At 47.2% G+C, this 16,804-nt stretch overlaps 1 protein-coding gene across 5 annotated transcripts in view; it reads right to left on the reverse strand.

Annotated features, from left to right (window-relative positions):
- Positions 1–16,804, reverse strand: part of APLP2 (amyloid beta precursor like protein 2) — a 69,587-nt gene that overhangs the window by 13,882 nt on the left and 38,901 nt on the right. For 3 of the 5 annotated variants that reach the window (XM_061203024.1, XM_061203025.1, XM_061203028.1), the window contains exons 4-10: positions 9,240–9,352; positions 8,264–8,457; positions 7,689–7,888; positions 6,424–6,591; positions 3,056–3,186; positions 2,023–2,097; positions 547–705 (exon numbers count right to left, since the gene is read on the reverse strand). In XM_061203024.1, the coding sequence (XP_061059007.1) occupies positions 547–705; positions 2,023–2,097; positions 3,056–3,186; positions 6,424–6,591; positions 7,689–7,888; positions 8,264–8,457; positions 9,240–9,352 (1,040 nt within the window). The remainder of the gene's footprint in view (positions 1–546; positions 706–2,022; positions 2,098–3,055; positions 3,187–6,423; positions 6,592–7,688; positions 7,889–8,263; positions 8,458–9,239; positions 9,353–16,804) is intronic. The other 2 variants (XM_061203027.1, XM_061203026.1) reach the window with 1 other exon arrangement.

The raw sequence follows: 16,804 nt of genomic DNA on the forward strand, positions 1-16,804 counted from the left end.
AACAAGAAGCTACCCTTCTAAGTACCAAAAGCTAAGTTCCACAGTTATAGTGGTTCCTCAACAGACAGCATTTTCCAGAATCTCTAGCCCACCGTCCTCCTCCAATCTGTCTGTCCCCTTTCCTGAGCTCGGCGCCTGCCACAGTAATTATAAGCACAGGGTGACCTGTGTCACCCAGAAGACTTTACTTGCTTGAGGAGGCTACAAATACCCTCCTTTTCGATCCTCTCCATCCCCCAGAGCAAGGCAAGTTAGAGCTAAGGGATAAAGTTTGACACCACTGGCAGATAAGAGCTGCGATATAAACTAACTTATCATCTTATTTAGAATAGAACTGGCTCAAAAGCCTTTGTCCATGGAAGACGTGTTTTTATTCTTTGAAAGTAAGGCTACTATAAAAATGCAATAATTGGGGAACTACCAGCCAACACCCCGAGGTTCTGCTTTTCCAGCGGAAGCCACGTCCACACCACAGGCGGCCCGCGGGCCCTCAAGCGCGATGTGAGCTCACACCGGTTCTACACACGCTACGTCAGCGATTCTCACCCGCGGAGGGTCGGACTGCAGGGCCGCCAGGTAGTTCTCCAGCGCCACCCGGCGGCGGTCGTTGAGCATGGCCTCCACCCGCGCCAGGTGCGTCTCCACCAGCTGCTGCTTCTCGCTGGCCGCTTCCTTCTCCAGGGCCTTCACCATGGCTTGGAAGTGCTAAACCATAAAGCAGGAGCCACATCGAGTTCACGCACCTGCGGGCATCTACGCACACGGCGTCAGACCCCGCTCTGTGCCTCTCCGCGCCCAGCGCCCCTGCAAGCGGCACAGAGTCGTGTGGAGCAGGGCTGAGGTCGCAGAACACCTCCTCTGACTTCCGTCTGGACACTTACAGGTGACCCGTGAACATCGCAGGGGTTAAGGGCACCGATCCTCCCCGCGGTCTAAGATCGCAGTGTAACTTACAGTCGGGCCTCTCTGTACACGCGGTTCCGCATCCACGGATTCAGCCAACCGCCCATGTGCGGTGCTGTGGCCTTTACCATTGAAAACAATCTGCGTGTAGGGGGACCCACACAACTCAAACCCCTGTGGTTCAAGGGCCGGCTGTACTTCCCCATCTAACGAGAGCATGTACGTCTGGGCTCCTCAGCACCTCCCTAACTGAAATCCCTGGCACGCAAGCCCAGGCCTGGCCTCTCCGTGTGCACCGCGAGGAAAGGAAGGCCGTCCTTCCCACACTGCAGCAAGGCGCCCCCAAACCACAGTCCTGTCCTGTGGCAGGTGAGGCCGAGCCATTCACACCAAGTCCTAAAGGGCGAGCTCCCTGCGGGGTGCCTGGCCAGGTCTGCAGGCAGGTTTAAGGCTGCCGAGCTAAAGCTCCCTGCATAGGGTGCACTGGCTGTGTGGAAATTAACATTCGTGGATTTTCTAGCTTACTGATAAAAAAGCAAAGGTGAGCCGATAAAATATCAACATCATGAGAAGAGAGATTTCAGCTAAACATAAACACAAGCTGACTTAAGATGTAACTAGTTTTATGAATCCCCAATCAGTCCTGTAAATTCCTGTCAACAACCTCCTCTAGTCAAAGGGAGGCAGCGGCTGTGAGTCTGATTACATCCTTACATCCAAAGTTAAACTGATATATTTATTTTCTGCCTTTTGACTTTTCAATAAGTCTACCAAAAAAAAAAAAAAAAAAAAGCACTCGGTACTGCAGTACCGCCGGAAAACAAGGCACAGCCTAGGAAGGAAGATGCCCGAGGACTTGTGCCAGGAAAGCAGAATAAACACAGCCGAGCTAAGGTCCCTTCCAGGCCTGAGTGAGGTGTGCTCTGCTCTGAGCTTCGGTTTCCCTCCACCGTAGGTGAGCAATTCTAGAGAACGCCAGTTGGGAGGTCAGTGAAAATTTCCTCGTAACATAAGCACTCAACCAAAAGGGGGTGTCAAACTCTAACTTGTGGGGACTCTGGCTCCGACCATACTCCAAAGGGTCAGCCTGGGAGCCCCTCTCTGGAGGACACGTCTCACCTGAATGAGAGTCTGCCTCTCTGCTTTGGGGAGGTTCTTGGCTTGAAGTTCAGCCTCTTCCCATTCCTTCTTCACCTGGAACAAAGGTCAAAGCCACTATAGCCAGAATCATCTCTGAAACAATTCCCCCATTTTCTAAAAATACTGCCAAGCCCTGAATGTAATGTGGAAAAGTGCACAAGGAAATCACATCCCACAAACTCATGAGCTCAGGGTTTGTCCCAGAACTGCTGCCTCCGAAGATGCAGGGCGTCAGCTCTCCCAGGGGAGCCCCATTCCACGACTGCCTTGTTCATAACCTTGGGCAGGTTATCTACCAGTCTCCGGGCCTTAGTCTCCTGGGGGTGGGGGGAGGGGGAGTACCTACTTCTCAGAACTGATGTGGATAAAACAGAGCAACAGGCATTTCCCAGCATACAAGCCCACCACAGGGGATGTGTGGGATTTTAGGTGGTACCCAGACCTAGCAAAAAATTCCCTTTTCAATTTTTTTTCAACCTTTCCAAGTAAGTCTAGGAGAAAGTTGCACTCTGGTGCTCTGTTGCTCTGGTACTTATAACTCCTTGAAGAAAAAGAAAGCATCCCTGAAACTCCGCAGCCAACAGTATCTAGCTGGAATGTTTTAACACTGTTTGCTTTCATCCAATATATTTTTCTAGTTACCTTGTTCTAATGGTAAATGATACTAGCTTTCTACTTACAGTATTGATATAAAGTTTCCTTCTTCAAAATAAAAAAATTTAAAAAGCTAGCTCATGACAAAGAAAAAGGGGCAGAACATAATGTTTACAGGAAGTGCTCCTCGAAGAGTCTGAAACAGATAAGCCCTCAGAGGATAATTCCATTATCGTGGAGATAGGGAGGGGGACTAGCTCCGCCCAGAAGGCAGGCCTGCCCGCTTACACTCTCACACCTCACCTGTCCTAACTCGGTTAGCGCAACAACCTGGGGAAGCGGCGTCCCTCTGCTTCAACCACGAACCCCAAGTTAGCGGATGCCTGACAGCACGAAGATAAGGGAGCCCGAGGTTTACCCTGTCCATCCGGTTTCGGTGCCGGATTTCCAGCTGCTCCTTGGCCTTCTGGAAGCGCGCGTGCTCGTTGTCATCTGCAGAGGTCTCGAAATACACGTCGACATCATTGGTTGGCAGTGGAGTTGGGGGAACTGAAACAAAGTGACCAGAGGGTTCTCTCCAGGGGTCGGCCCCACGCTGAAGTCGCACGATGCTCAGGGAACAAAGCCTGGCTGGGCCTGCAGACGGACCGGACCGGCGTGTCCGGCACCGCGCTCAAGGGCAGGGTGCGCCCGTCTGCTGGGACGCCACTCCATCTTCCTTACCCAATATCCAGCCACCAGGCCCGTCCGCACCCCGCCCGTACCTTCAGGACCAGTGAGGCATCTATTTAGGACTTCAGGGGCAGAAAAGGAAACCACTTCCATACCTTCCCTCAGTTCTTGAAACCTTAAAACCTAAACAAGAACTACCCTATTTAGAGCATCTGACCAGAGACAGGGCTGAAGTCAGACGTGCAAAGGCACTGCGGGGCTCGGGTCTCCTCTTTTTCTCTGGCTATTTTTAGGTCACAACTCACTTTGCGCAACTGATTCAACTGAATGTTCTTTGCACACAGACTGGGCAGAGAAAGTCCAAATGCTCCAGCTCCAGCTGCTTAGTTCTCAGTTCCACTGGAGGTCCCTCAGCCCCAGCCCCACAGCAGGGGCAATGTATTGGACAAGGGCTTACCACGAGTGTGAAGATGCTTTGGGCTTTTCTATCCATGGCACTCACTGGCCTCACCAGGCCACCACCCAGGGACCAAACCCGTTAGAACAAACACTCCGCACTAGTCTGAGTTCCTGAGTTCCTACCAGCCCCAGGCAGACGTGTATCTGCACAAAGGAGCTTATCCTCATCCAGGAAGGGTTGAGATGACAGGTTTACTTAGTCCACCTCTTAAGAAATACCTGTGGAAACTCTCATTACCCCAACTCACTGGGGATTTCCCAGGCCAAGGAGGAACGTCAGGCAACCTGCTCACACAACTTGTTCCATCGGGACATACTTGAGAGCCACTTGGAGAGCAAAAGCCAAGATCAACGAATTTTAATTCAAAAACAAATCCTCCCAGTTTCCAGAACTGCGTAACTTTAACACAACATGAGACCAGCTGTGTAACTGATGAGTGTGACCACAAGTAAGTCAGCCACTCCGCAGTCCTTCCGTCGGGGTGTCTTCATTCACCCTCTTTTACTGAGTTTTAACCCTAGAAGCTACGGCTTAAGTCTTGTCAAGAATATCTGGCTCCTACATTAATTTAAATAGGATCTCAACAGACAACTTTCAGACTATAACTAAATCAGAATATGTACAGCTAGCTTCAGAAACCACATTCCCCACAATACTCAAAAACTCAGCCAGGGGAATTTCGAAGCACTGAAGTCCACTGGTGCCAACAAACACGGCGCCATTGGCAGCGCACGTCCGCAGCTTAAAGGCTTACGTGTTGGAGACAGAGCCTTTGGTTCATATCGCCGGGCCGGATGAAGGTAATACAAGAGCAAGCTGCCTCCGCCCCACCCACCCCCCTGCCCCCCGTCGGAACGAGAGGGCAAAGGGGCAGCAGGTCTGGAGGTTTGGTTCTGAAGACACGATGGGCTCGAACCTAGAACCACATCCCTCTGTCTGTGTGCAAGCGACCAGCTCAGGAAGCCGGAAATGCGCAGGCCTCAGTCCCCTTCAAGGAGGGAAGCAAACTTGCCCACAGGAGCAGTGATGCTTCTAGGCTCCGAAGCCCTCCAGCCCGGCCCCCAGCGCATGGCCTGCCGGGAAGCACGACCTTGCAGGCTTCACAACTGTTCACGCTCCAGCAATCTGCCAGCCCCCAGTGTCTTACGACACCGCCCACCTGATCCTCTGGGTAAAGACTGCACCTCCATATTCAGCGAGATCTTTAACGGCCCAGATTCCTCAGGCTTTGACCCCAAACAGCGTTTTGTTGCCCCTTAGTTTAAGAAGTTTTACACAGCAGGAAGTATCACAATAATTTCTGTCTCCATCTTTCCTAAATAAAAAAGTTTCTGCCACCAACGTTCCCTAAGGGCTCATTTGTTTTCTCATCTTTTCAATCATTTCAAATAAAAAGTTCACAAAGAAAAAAAAAAAAAAAAAGTTCACAAAGCAGCAGCTGGAGTGGAAGCACTAAAAGTAAACCATATCATATTAAGATTCAAAAAATCTTTTGGTTGGGGAAGGAAAGAGGGAACAAGAAAGATGGCATATGAACGAAAAACCGTCAGAAGCTACAGCCAAAAATCTTTAGAGCAAATACCAGGAATGGCAGCAGCTCATTATTCCAATGAATTCCAGAATCAGAATGAGGAAGGGTCTGCCTAGCCGGAGGGTTTTCCTACACACGGGTCAGAAGTGCTCCAGACGAGAAAGAGGGTCTTAAACAGGAAAAGGGGGAACTATGAAGAAAGGCAACCTACCGACATCTAAGTAAACCTGACTCAACTGAACACTGAATTTCTTTGTGACCAAAGAACACATAAACTAAAACTCCTAAAGCTCTGCCTGATCCAGCGCTGCCAGAATACTGGGGAAACAGAGTCACCACCACTTGGCTGCAGAGCACGTTCCCTGGAGTGCATATGGCAAGATGTTCCAATGTTCTCGGCTCCCTGAAGTGTCCTTATTGTCACCTCTTTGGAGAGCGGGTGACCCCCTTAGCTAGTGTGCATCATGGGGGGTCGGCACAGGGCCGCTCAAGACAAGAGTGAGAGATAAAAGCCTGGACACAAGATGTGCAGAACTCACGACCCGTCCGGATGTCCTTCGTGCGTTTCAGTTTCGGACAGAGGAGGGCAGGGCCGCCTTCCCAACCCAACCAACACGGAGGCTCCGGATGAGAAAGGGCAGGCCCTGGGCCCTCCCCTGTGGCAGGGAGGGAACGCCACCTCCTCCGCCATCACTGCTGCCATTATCACCGCTGTCACCACCTCCATCACCACCATCACCTCCACCACCACCATCATCACCTCCACCACCATCAACTCCTCCACCACCTCCGCCATCACCTCCACCACCACCATCACCTCCACCATCACCATCACCTCCTCCACCACCATCACCTCCACCACCACCTCCACCATCACCTCCTCCACCACCACCACTACCACCTCCACCTCCACGGGCCCACGGTGAGCACAGGACACGGAAAACTGAGCTGACAGCTGCCGACAGGAAAGCAAAGCTAGATCTAGAAAGCACAGAGAGAAGAGCAGACGACCAACAGCGAACACCGAGTGGGCAGGGAGCACCACACAGACGCGGTCACGAGGACGCCGGGGGACAGAACGCTGGACGGGATGGAGCTGCACAGCCAGGGTGGCGGGACTTACTCATCACTTTACACACAGCCATACAATACTCCTCAGACTCAAAATTGTTCCTGTTGCCGCCGCAGCCGCCATATATAAAGCGCACGCACTTCCCCTTGGAGAGGTCGAAGTACCACCGGGGCATCACGGCCCGGCAGGGCCCCGTCAGCGCCTCCTGGGAGCAGACAGCTGTGTGGAAACGGTCAGAATGTCAGCAGGGGCCGGGCAGCAGCTCCAGGGGTTCACAGAGCTACAGACCAGCAAGGGGAGAAGGACCAGGTGACGCTTAACATCAGCGAAGGCCAAGATGGGGCAGCACTTGGCGCCCCGGCCAACGCAGTTGCCAACTCCTGCCAGTCAACCCTGAGGAAGTGGTCGTTTTCCTTCCTGATGCAAGAGAGACCCTTAGGCCCTGAGAATATGGACCGGTGCTTTCTGCACTGTCTCGAGTCTAGAGCGGGGCAGGGCTGACATGGAGGGGCCTCACGCTTCTCATCTGTGAAGTGGGCACAGCTGCCTGGTTTGGCCGTCCCGGGGGTGTCAAGGGCAGAAGGAGACAGGCAGGTGCAGAGGCTGTTTCAGTGGCGGTAACCATCGTAAACACTACTTAGGCCCCTGGAAAGGACGCGTGTACGTTTTATGTTCTCCAGGGTGAATCACAAACTTCTAGACTCATTAAGTCATCTGCTCCTGGTTGAATCCTGAGTAATTCTTCAGATCTTAATTGGTTTCGAATATACTATCAGCAGGAGGCTGCACATAAAATGGTCTAGAACTGTCACAACTTTTTTTTTTTTATGGTGAAATGAAAACACTGCTGGCCCTGATCCCTTACCAGTAGGTCATCAAATTCCACCCTCCCAGCTGCAAACCTCTTTCTGATGGACAAACAGGGCAGCCTACAGATGGGAACACACTCAGGAAAGGAACCAAGGAAGTGACTTCCACTCCGAAAGGTTGGGGCTTTAGCAGTTACTGAGGAAGGGGATTCCCCTCAGGAGAGACCATTTCCGGCTGAATGTGGAAGAATCCTGCCCGGGGGCAGACCAGGTGGTCTCTCTAATTCTCTAGTTAAGTCCTTACAATGCAAAGCTTAGTTTCCTGATTAAAATCTGTCAACTGCCTGCAGTGCCCAGAGCTGACCTCACCTTCGGGGCATGAAGCCACCCTCCTGTGACTTACCTGTGAGGAAAGCAGTCTCTAGGCAAATTAAAGAATATTAACAAATTCTAAGTAAATAACTGCCAGGTGGATTTTACAGCCGCGGCGGCTCTCCGTGGGGTTACCTTGGACGCTGTGAGAGATCTCCTTCTCTGCAGCGGTCCCGTCGCTGCTGGGCTCGGTCGGGCTCTCCTCGTTGTGGTCGTCTCCCTTGAAGGTGTCGTAGTGGTAATCGCGATCTTCCACCACTTCCTCCTCACCTTCCTCATCCTCGTCCACAGCTGCTTCTGTGAAGTCTTCCAAATCTGCTTCGGTAGGAAATTCACTGAAGGTCACAGTAAAAAAGGAAGGTTAATACCAATTGCTATGCACAGAGCACAACAATGAGTCCCTTCCCTGTTTTGAAACACAAAGACAGAGGCAGGAAATAAGCTCAGCCCACGGTGAGCTGTGCCGCTAAAGCCCTCAGCCCGGCCACCTCAGCGGAAGGGGACCGCCAGGCAGCAGGGACCGGGCTAACCTGCAGGAAGGCACATGGCCGGGATGACACGCAGCTGAAGGCCACTGGCGTGCCTGGGCTCAGCCATGGCCCAAGTGAGATGTGCCGGCCCAGCTCTGGCAGGAACGGGCAATGCCCGCTTCACCCGGAAGCCAGGGGCCAGCAGCCACGGCCATCCGCAGGCTCAGGACAGGAGGTTACCTTTTATAAATATCATAGTCTTCCTCTTCATCTTCATCCTCCTCCTCCTCCTCCTCCTCCTCTTCTTTTGACACAGCAGATTCAACAATCTTTGTCTGAGGGCAGCACACATACTCGGTGCCATGGAACTGGTCCACCCCACAGGGTAGCAGCATGCCATAGCTGTACAAGGTCATTCCCTGAGTCAGGCAGGCCTGCGGGAAACCCACAGCCCGACATCAGAGCACAGCAAGTGTGGGCAAAGACCCCCGGTCCCTAGCTTTATCCAAAAGAAACCCTTACCAAATCACAATGTTAGCCTTTCTCACGGACACATAAATTTTTGGCCAAAAAGTTGCGACCCTACTATTTTAAGATTTACAAATTTTGCTTAATTTGCAATGGGGAAACATCATCTGGGCTAAAACCAATGAAAGCCCAAAGTTGGAATAAAATTAAGGAAAGGAGGTTTCTTTTAGTAATTATCCACGCTGGTTAATGGTGGTCAATGGTAACATACATTCCTCATTGGTGAGGAATTCAGAATTACTTCAGAACTAGACAAAGGAAAGGCAACTGGCTGGAAAACCAACTTAACGCAGAGGACAAGCTAAGAAAGGGTCATTCTCCCCACGGGAAGAATGAAATGATATCTAAACCTGTCAGCATGCATGTCCAGACACAGATTTTCTATAACTGGCTATTTCCACACACGCCTTAGGGTTTGGGTGGCCTTGCTGGGGGCCCCTGCCGACAGAATCCTTACTTAACGATCTTTTTCATGTCCTTGACTTCAGGGGCTGAACTGTTAATACTGTACTTCCTTACAAAAATATCTGTTCTTCTCCCAAATAGTTTTAATTTAAAAGATACAAGTAATTGTAAACTTTGATGAGATAAAGGGAAAGAAAATTAATTTAAAATTATGGTAAGGTGTCGAGAAAAAATACTACTTTCCTAAAAAACAACCCTCGACTTTTTCCATCCACTCCTTTACCTCCTTGACCACGGTGTGCCAATGCTGGTGATTCTCGCACACTTCCATCCGCTCCTTGTGGAAAAACTGGCACTTTTCTGGAACTAGCAGAACATCACTTACAAACTCGCCCACTGGAAAAGAGAAGCTTTGTCAGAAGCAAATCTGATCATGATTCCAGGTGAAAACAACCCTGACTGCAGGTTACCGTGACGGTCACACAGTCACGTGCGGACAGGAGCGGTCTCTAACGCGTATAAGCTGATGTGCACCTCATCTTCCAAAGCCAGCTGGACGTTTCAGCTCCAGGCCAGCAGCCGCAAGAGCTCAAAACTCTGTTACAACCACAAAGCCCGGGACTTCCTCACTCCTTCCTGACTTCAATCCCTTAACTTCTGGTGCAGGGCTACAGCACCTTACAGGGGAAACGGGAAGAGAACTCCCGTGCATGACCTCAAACACACACAGGTACTCCCCACCACCTCCGGCTTCACGTGGACAACATTCCTAGCCTCTTACTTCGATTTCTGCCCACATCAGTTCTAATAACAAAACGCCCAGGAAACTAAGACTGGGTGTTCTCCCAAAGAACAGGTGAATCTTACTTTAGCCCTTTGTGGACCTACAGACACCTAGCTCTAAGACAAACCACCACTGCGATAACTGATCCAGGTACAAATCATCAGTGGAGGGTTAATTATGAAGGGGAAGAGGCGTCTTTGCAGTGGGAAGGTCTGGCAGATACTACTTAACTGGGTGAGCAATAACGGACAAGCTGACTTGAGTGATGTTCTGAGAACAGATCACCTACACAGTCTTTCTGCCAAAATATGTCATGTGACTCTAATCATACAAAACAACATGACAGGGGCTTCCCTGGTGGCGCAGTGGTTAAGAATCCACCTGCCAATGCAGGGGACACGGGTTCGAGCCCTGGTCCGGGAAGATCCCACGTGCCGCGGAGCAACTATGCCCGTGCGCCACAACTACGGAGCCTGCGCTCTAGAGCCCGCGAGCCACAACTACTGAGCCCGCGGGCCACAACTACTGAAGCCTGCGCGCCTAGAGCCCGTGCTCCGCAACAAAGAGAAGCCACCGCAATGAGAAGCCCACGCACCGCAATGAAGAGTAGCCCCCACTAGCTGCTCTCTGCAACTAGAGAAAGCCGGCGCACAGCAACAAAGACCCAACGCAGCCAAAAACAAAAAATAAATAAAATAAATAAATAAATTTTTTTAAAAAATGACAAATTCAAATTCAGAGATAGTGTTAAACATATGACCTAGACTCTTAAAAGATATTATTGTCATAAAATATTCAGGGACTTCCCTGTGGTCCAGTGGTTAAGACTCTGCACTTCCAGTGCAGGGGGCACGGGTTCAATCCCTGGTCAGGGAACTAAGATCCCGCATGCCGCCAAAACAATAAAGTAATATACAATAAAATAAATAAAAGATTCAAAAGAAAAAGCTGAGGAACTGCCTAGATTAAATATAATGTATGATCCTTTTTAAAAGGAAGCTGTAAAGGACATTATTTGAACATTTAGGACAATTGTCTCATGTGTGATCGCTGTATCACGGTCATACAGGAGAATGCCCTTGCTCTTAATTAAGAAAAACAAGCTGAAAACTACTTGGAGGTGAACTATCTTAATGTCCCAACTCACTTTCAAATGGCCTAACAATGAAAAGTAAGTAAGACACACACAGTGAGATGGATAAGGCAAAACTGGGAAACCTAGGTAACAGGTATGGAGTATTCACTACTGCATTTTTTATAGGTCTGAAACCTTTCAAAAATAAAAAGCTGGGGGGAAAATACACACAGCTGCTTAGAAAATAGAGTCCTTATCTCTTAGAAATACATGCTGAAGTATTTACAGGAAAAAAAAACGGTATCTGTGATTTGCTTCCAAATAACGAGGGGTAGGCCAGATTGGCCACAGACAGGGTGAGTGGTTCATGAACCGTTACACAGCACACGAGGGTTAATGCGATTATCTTCTCTGTGTTCGGATATGTTTGTAACTTCCATAAGAAAAAGCTAAAAACGTAATCACTGGCTCATCACCCAGAGAACCTGGTTCAATAGGTCTAATTTGGGACTCAGTGATCTGCACTGAACAAGCATCCCAGGTGCTTCTGATGCATCACCAACATGCTCTACTGAGGGTCCGACTGCAAGAAAACCAAGGTGGTACTTAGCTCAGGAGAGACGCAATAGGTAGGGGAGGGAAAAGGAAGCAGGCAGGCTAACCTCTGAGGTTTAAAAAAAAAAAAAAAAGGAAAGTCTAGTAAGAAAGTAATCTGGCCTAAGAAAGGCCTTAGTGGGTAATTCCCTGGCAGTCCAGTGGTTAGGACTCGGCGCTTTCACTGCCGGGGCCTGGGTTCAATCCCTGGTTGGGGAACTAAGATCCCCCAAACCAAGTGGCACGGCCAAAAAAAAAAAAAAAAAAAAAAAGAAAAGGTCTTAAGACTTGAACTAGCGGGAAGTCTATATGCAGACCCGCTCCCCAGCCTCATCGCAGCTCAGGCCTCCGTCTCTGGGCCCGAGAAGTCTGTCCTTCTGCTGCCCATGTGGAGGCAAAGGGCAGCCCCTGGTCTGCTGTGAGGGGGAGATGTGCTCTCGCCATCCCAGGCAGCCACCGCACATCAAAACAGCCTTCCGCAGGGCAGTGAGGTTTCACTCTGCCATTAGCACAGGGACTTCGGGGACCAGACAGCTCAATTTGACACTAATGCAGGAGCACAACGGTTAGTTAGACACGGTGCTGCCCTCGAGGGCCCCAAAGGCTCTGGGGAGACAGAAACAAGCATTACCCATCGACCAGGCTTAAAATCGAAGCTTAAAAAGCAAAGCCCAGGGGTAAACTAGGATTCGCCTTCATCAGGAGAAGCACCCCGATACTCAGTCTAAGGAGAAATCACTGCAATTCTGACATCCAACCACCAGCTTACACTGTGGATGGTGGCTGTACGGACTAAGCAATCTTTATATATATATATTTTTTTGTTTTGTTTTGTCCGCACCTCCTGGCTTAAGGGATCTCAGTTCCCCAACGAGGGATTGAACCCGGGCCTCGGCAGTGAAAGCCCAGAATCCTAACCACTAGGCCACCAGGGAACTCCCTATGTTTGTTAATTTATGACAAAAAAGCAACAAAAGAGTACACTTAAGAGGCAGTGTGTACAGGGCTAAATGCCAGGGTTTAATCTCAGCACCACTGCTACTAGCAGAGAGGTCTTGGGTGAGTTACTCAAACTTTCTGTGCCTCAGTTTCTTTATCTTGCTGCTGTGAGGCCGGATGTAATATGTACAACACGGGAAAAGCTGAGAGCAGAATCTGGTACATGGTAAGCACTGAGCATTATTTAAGTATTAGCTCTAATTACTGATGTTAATGCTGTTAGTTTCAAGTCCCGAGTAACTAGTTTTATACAAAGCAAACTATACAACCACAGTTATCAAGAAATCTATAGCTAGGCAACAGTTCATATCCTTTAATTTGTAAAACCTCAATTTTATATGTACAACTGCAACATCAGAAAAAAAGTTTAGACAGCAATTTCACTACCAAATATATTCTATAGAAACAATAACCAAACTGGGTTTTAAAAATATAGTGGAGTACGACATATCATTTCATTTTAGTTAAAAATGCATTAACTAAATCTGCTTATATTACACCTTAGATAAACCCCAAAATGATATAAAGTAAAAAAGCAAGTTATAAAAGGTCAAGTGCAGTATGACACCATTAATGTCAGTTTTAAAACACAAAAACAAATTGTTTATAGACACATCGTATGTAGCAAAAGTATAAAAACAGGCATGGGAATGATACACCCTGACAGTGGGGTAGCAGTGACCTCCAAGGGGAGGGAGGGAGGGAGGGAAGGGATGTAAGGATGGGACTCTGGGACATTTAATCCCTTAATTAAAAAATAAGATGGAGATTAAGCAAATATGGCAAGCCCACACGCAGCAGCAACAAAGACCCAACGCAGCCCAAAAAAAAAAAAAAAAAAAAAAGCAAATACGGCAAAACGGGGAAGAACTTAAATCAGGACAGTGAGTACATGAGTGACCATCATATTATGTTTTATCTTTTCAGTATGCTTGAAATATCTCAAAATGAAATTAAGTTTAAAATTTTAAAAATTTTAATGCAAGAAATTTAATAATTAACTCCATGCTAAACTGTAAGATTAAACGCCATCAATCTTCTGCTATGGAATCATGATTAAATTGATCTGTCTGACCTCTGAAAACCAAAAAAGAACTAATGCCACTGATTTAAAACAGAATAGCACTCCTTGATTCAACAATTCCAATTCTAAAACCGTACTCTTAGGAAGTAATTAAGAAAGTGAACAAAGATATTCATTACAGAATTGTTAATATCAAAAAAAAAAAAAAAAAAAAAAACCAGAACCAGGGCTTCCCTGGTGGTGCAGTGGTTAAGAATCCGTCTGCCAATGCAGGGGACACGGATTCCAGCCCTGGCCCAGGAAGATCCCACATGCCACGGAGCAACTAAGCCCGTGCGCCACAACTACTGAGCCTGCGCTCTAGAGCCTGTGAACCACAACTACTGAAGTCTGTGCGTCTAGAGCCCATGCTCCACAACAAGAGAAGCCACCACAATGAGAAGCCCACTCGCCACAACTAGAGAAAGCCTGCTTGCAGCAACGAAGACTCAACACAGCCAAAAATAAAATAAATAAATTTATTAAAAAAAAAAAACAAAAATGGAACCAACCTAAATGTTCCTCAATAGGGAATTAGTTAAATAATGGTACTTAATGGAATACCATGGGGTTATAAGAAACATGGTTAAATATCTGGATATAACATGGAAACATTTCCATTTCCATGACGGTTTAATAATTTTAACAATCATTAAACAAATAAGCAAAGGAATAAACACACCCGATATCCCTAACCTCTCCTTAAGCCTGGTTAACTCCTTAAGGCTAAATCTGTTTAAAAAGACAGACTCAAAAGATGTATGCATCCCTAAGAGTGGCACATAATAGATGTTCAATAAATGTCAACTTTTTAAAAAAGCACTAAACAGGAAAGCATATTTAGCATGATCCAATTTAGGACCAAAAAAAAAAAAAAGCACACACATTTCCATGTGTATCCAAAGAAAAAAAGTCTTGTCTATACACCAAAATGTTAATATGGTTAATGGAGTGCAGAAACTGGAAAGGATTGTCTTTGCTTTCCTTTTTCCCAATTTCTTTTATTTAAAACAAAAACAAAAACTTTTTAAACATGTAAATTAAAAGAGGAACACATTTCAATCCCAGCATCAGTTCTGTCATTTCACTGCTACTTTTTGCCTTTGATACAAATAATTATCAGAAACTTCTAGGAAAAAGACTGACCTAAGCAAATCAGTATTACTCTGTTTTACAGAAAAACACTGAAGATGGTTTGGTCTCACTTTAAAAGTTTATCTAAGGTTGTAACAATTCGCAATTTAACCCATTGGAGTACAATAGACAGTGCCCCCAATTCCCTAAGTCACTGGAAACCTATATTGTTTTTGCTATTCAAGGCAATAAGCTGGTCAATGAACACGGCAATTTAGCAAAATCTAAACTATAGGCTTTCATTTAAGCTGCATTTATGATTTATCTTCAGTCTCCACTCATTCCCTGTGATACTGTTTTTCTTTCATACCACCTCCCACCAGCAGGGCCATGGCAGCCATCAGGTCTTAGAGCTTTTTCAGAGTTGATAAAATTCCTTTCAAAGTAACAAAGGCTGCTCACCCACTTGGGGAAGCCCCTTGATACCAACACTCATATGTATAAATAAACCTACTGCAAAAGTACTCTGCAGTTGGGACCTCCCTGGCGGTCCAGTGGTTAGGACTCTGTGCTCTCACTGCCGAGGGCCCAGGTTCCATCCCTGGTCGGGGAACTAAAATCCCACAAGCCACACAGCGCAGCCAAAAAAAACAGTACTCTCTGGTTGCAAACAGGAAGACCATGTCATTTACGGGGCCCTTGGAACCTGTAAGCAGCGGGGAGAAAGCCTGCTGTAATGAGAGAAAACCAAGAAAAGTAACCTGACCACCCAACGCGAGTTTTTGAGAGGTCTGGCAGCCACCCTTAGCAGACGTCTTGGAGGTAAATAGGGCTCTGAGAAGTTAAAGAGCCTGAACGATCATCATGAACAGAAACATACACCTTGCACAAGGGTCCACAGCGGGAACTGGGGGAACTGCTGACGGGCTGTCAGGAACTCAAAGGCGGAAGACGACTTGTGGACAGACACCTGCAGCGGACAACTAAGCTCCAAGCTCAGTCCGGGCCCCACCTCAAAGCTTCTGAGAACAAGACCCTTCCTGGCAGTCTTCACCACAGTAATACTCCCCATCCAAATCTCCTTCCAGAAATTACCAACAACAGAAACAGTCATGGGCTCACAAAGCTCTCTTCTTCTGATGCAGGAGCCAGTCTATATATAAATGTCAGAGATGACTAACTCCTTCCCCCCAAATACCAGCAGCTTTGCTTCTTCACAGTTCATCAACTCTGTCCCACTCAGATCATCCTATTTATTTAGATAAAATCTTATGGATAAACAGGCAATTCGTAATAACGTAAGATATGAGGTTCATTTTGAGAGGCAAGGTTGAAGTATAACTTCTCACCAAATATACTGAATATCAGTGAAAAGAGTCACACTGGTGGGTGGTCAAGCATGCTCTCAAAATAGGGCAGAACTGAGTGACAGGTGCACAGATGTCTACAGACAGCGAGACACCAGGCCTGATGCCAACACTACCCGTTACCTAAATTCATTCTCAAACAGCCTTCAAGAGTGCTAATCAAGACACATCCTTCCCCTAAAGCTAGCAAAACAATGGCAAACAAAAACAGTGTCTGAGGACATCCATAATGCCCCTGGAACAACCAAACCAATTAATACGGGTACCCAACCAATTAGACATAGCCTGTTTTCCCATCTCCTTGCCCTTTGGCCTGCCTGTGCTTTGGGTTTGCTGGGCAGTAATATCTTAAAGGGGGTTTCAGGGCTGAAGCTAACCACACTATGACCATCTCTTTACTGCAACACGTGGTATTCACCTTAACACGTATAAAAGGACTCACTGTGGTTATTTCTGGTGAATAAAATATATAGGATGCTTGCTTTTTACTGGATTAATTTTTAATAGTTTGTATGTTAATTGTGTATGGTTGTGTAACTCAGTGAATATACTATAAACCATTCAACAGTACACTTTAAAATGGATGAATTATACAGTATGTGAAATACATCTCAACAAATCTGTTTTTAAGAAGCAAAGAGACTAATTATTTACAGGGAATATTGAGCAAATAAATAAATATACTGAGGATAATGGAATTGGAGGTATCAATATGAGCTCACTGCTTTTAATATCCACACGTATAGAAATACAGATTTATATGTGCATGAATATGTGTATATAAATATATTTCATAGGTCTGTCTGCTGAGTGGGCCTAGAAGCAATAACAGCATAATAGCAGTAAGCACACCTAATACCCAGATTTTGGTTTCTAAATACCATTCCCCACT

Source organism: Eubalaena glacialis, chromosome 10 (assembly GCF_028564815.1).
Source record: "Eubalaena glacialis isolate mEubGla1 chromosome 10, mEubGla1.1.hap2.+ XY, whole genome shotgun sequence".
NCBI lineage: Eukaryota > Metazoa > Chordata > Mammalia > Artiodactyla > Balaenidae > Eubalaena > Eubalaena glacialis.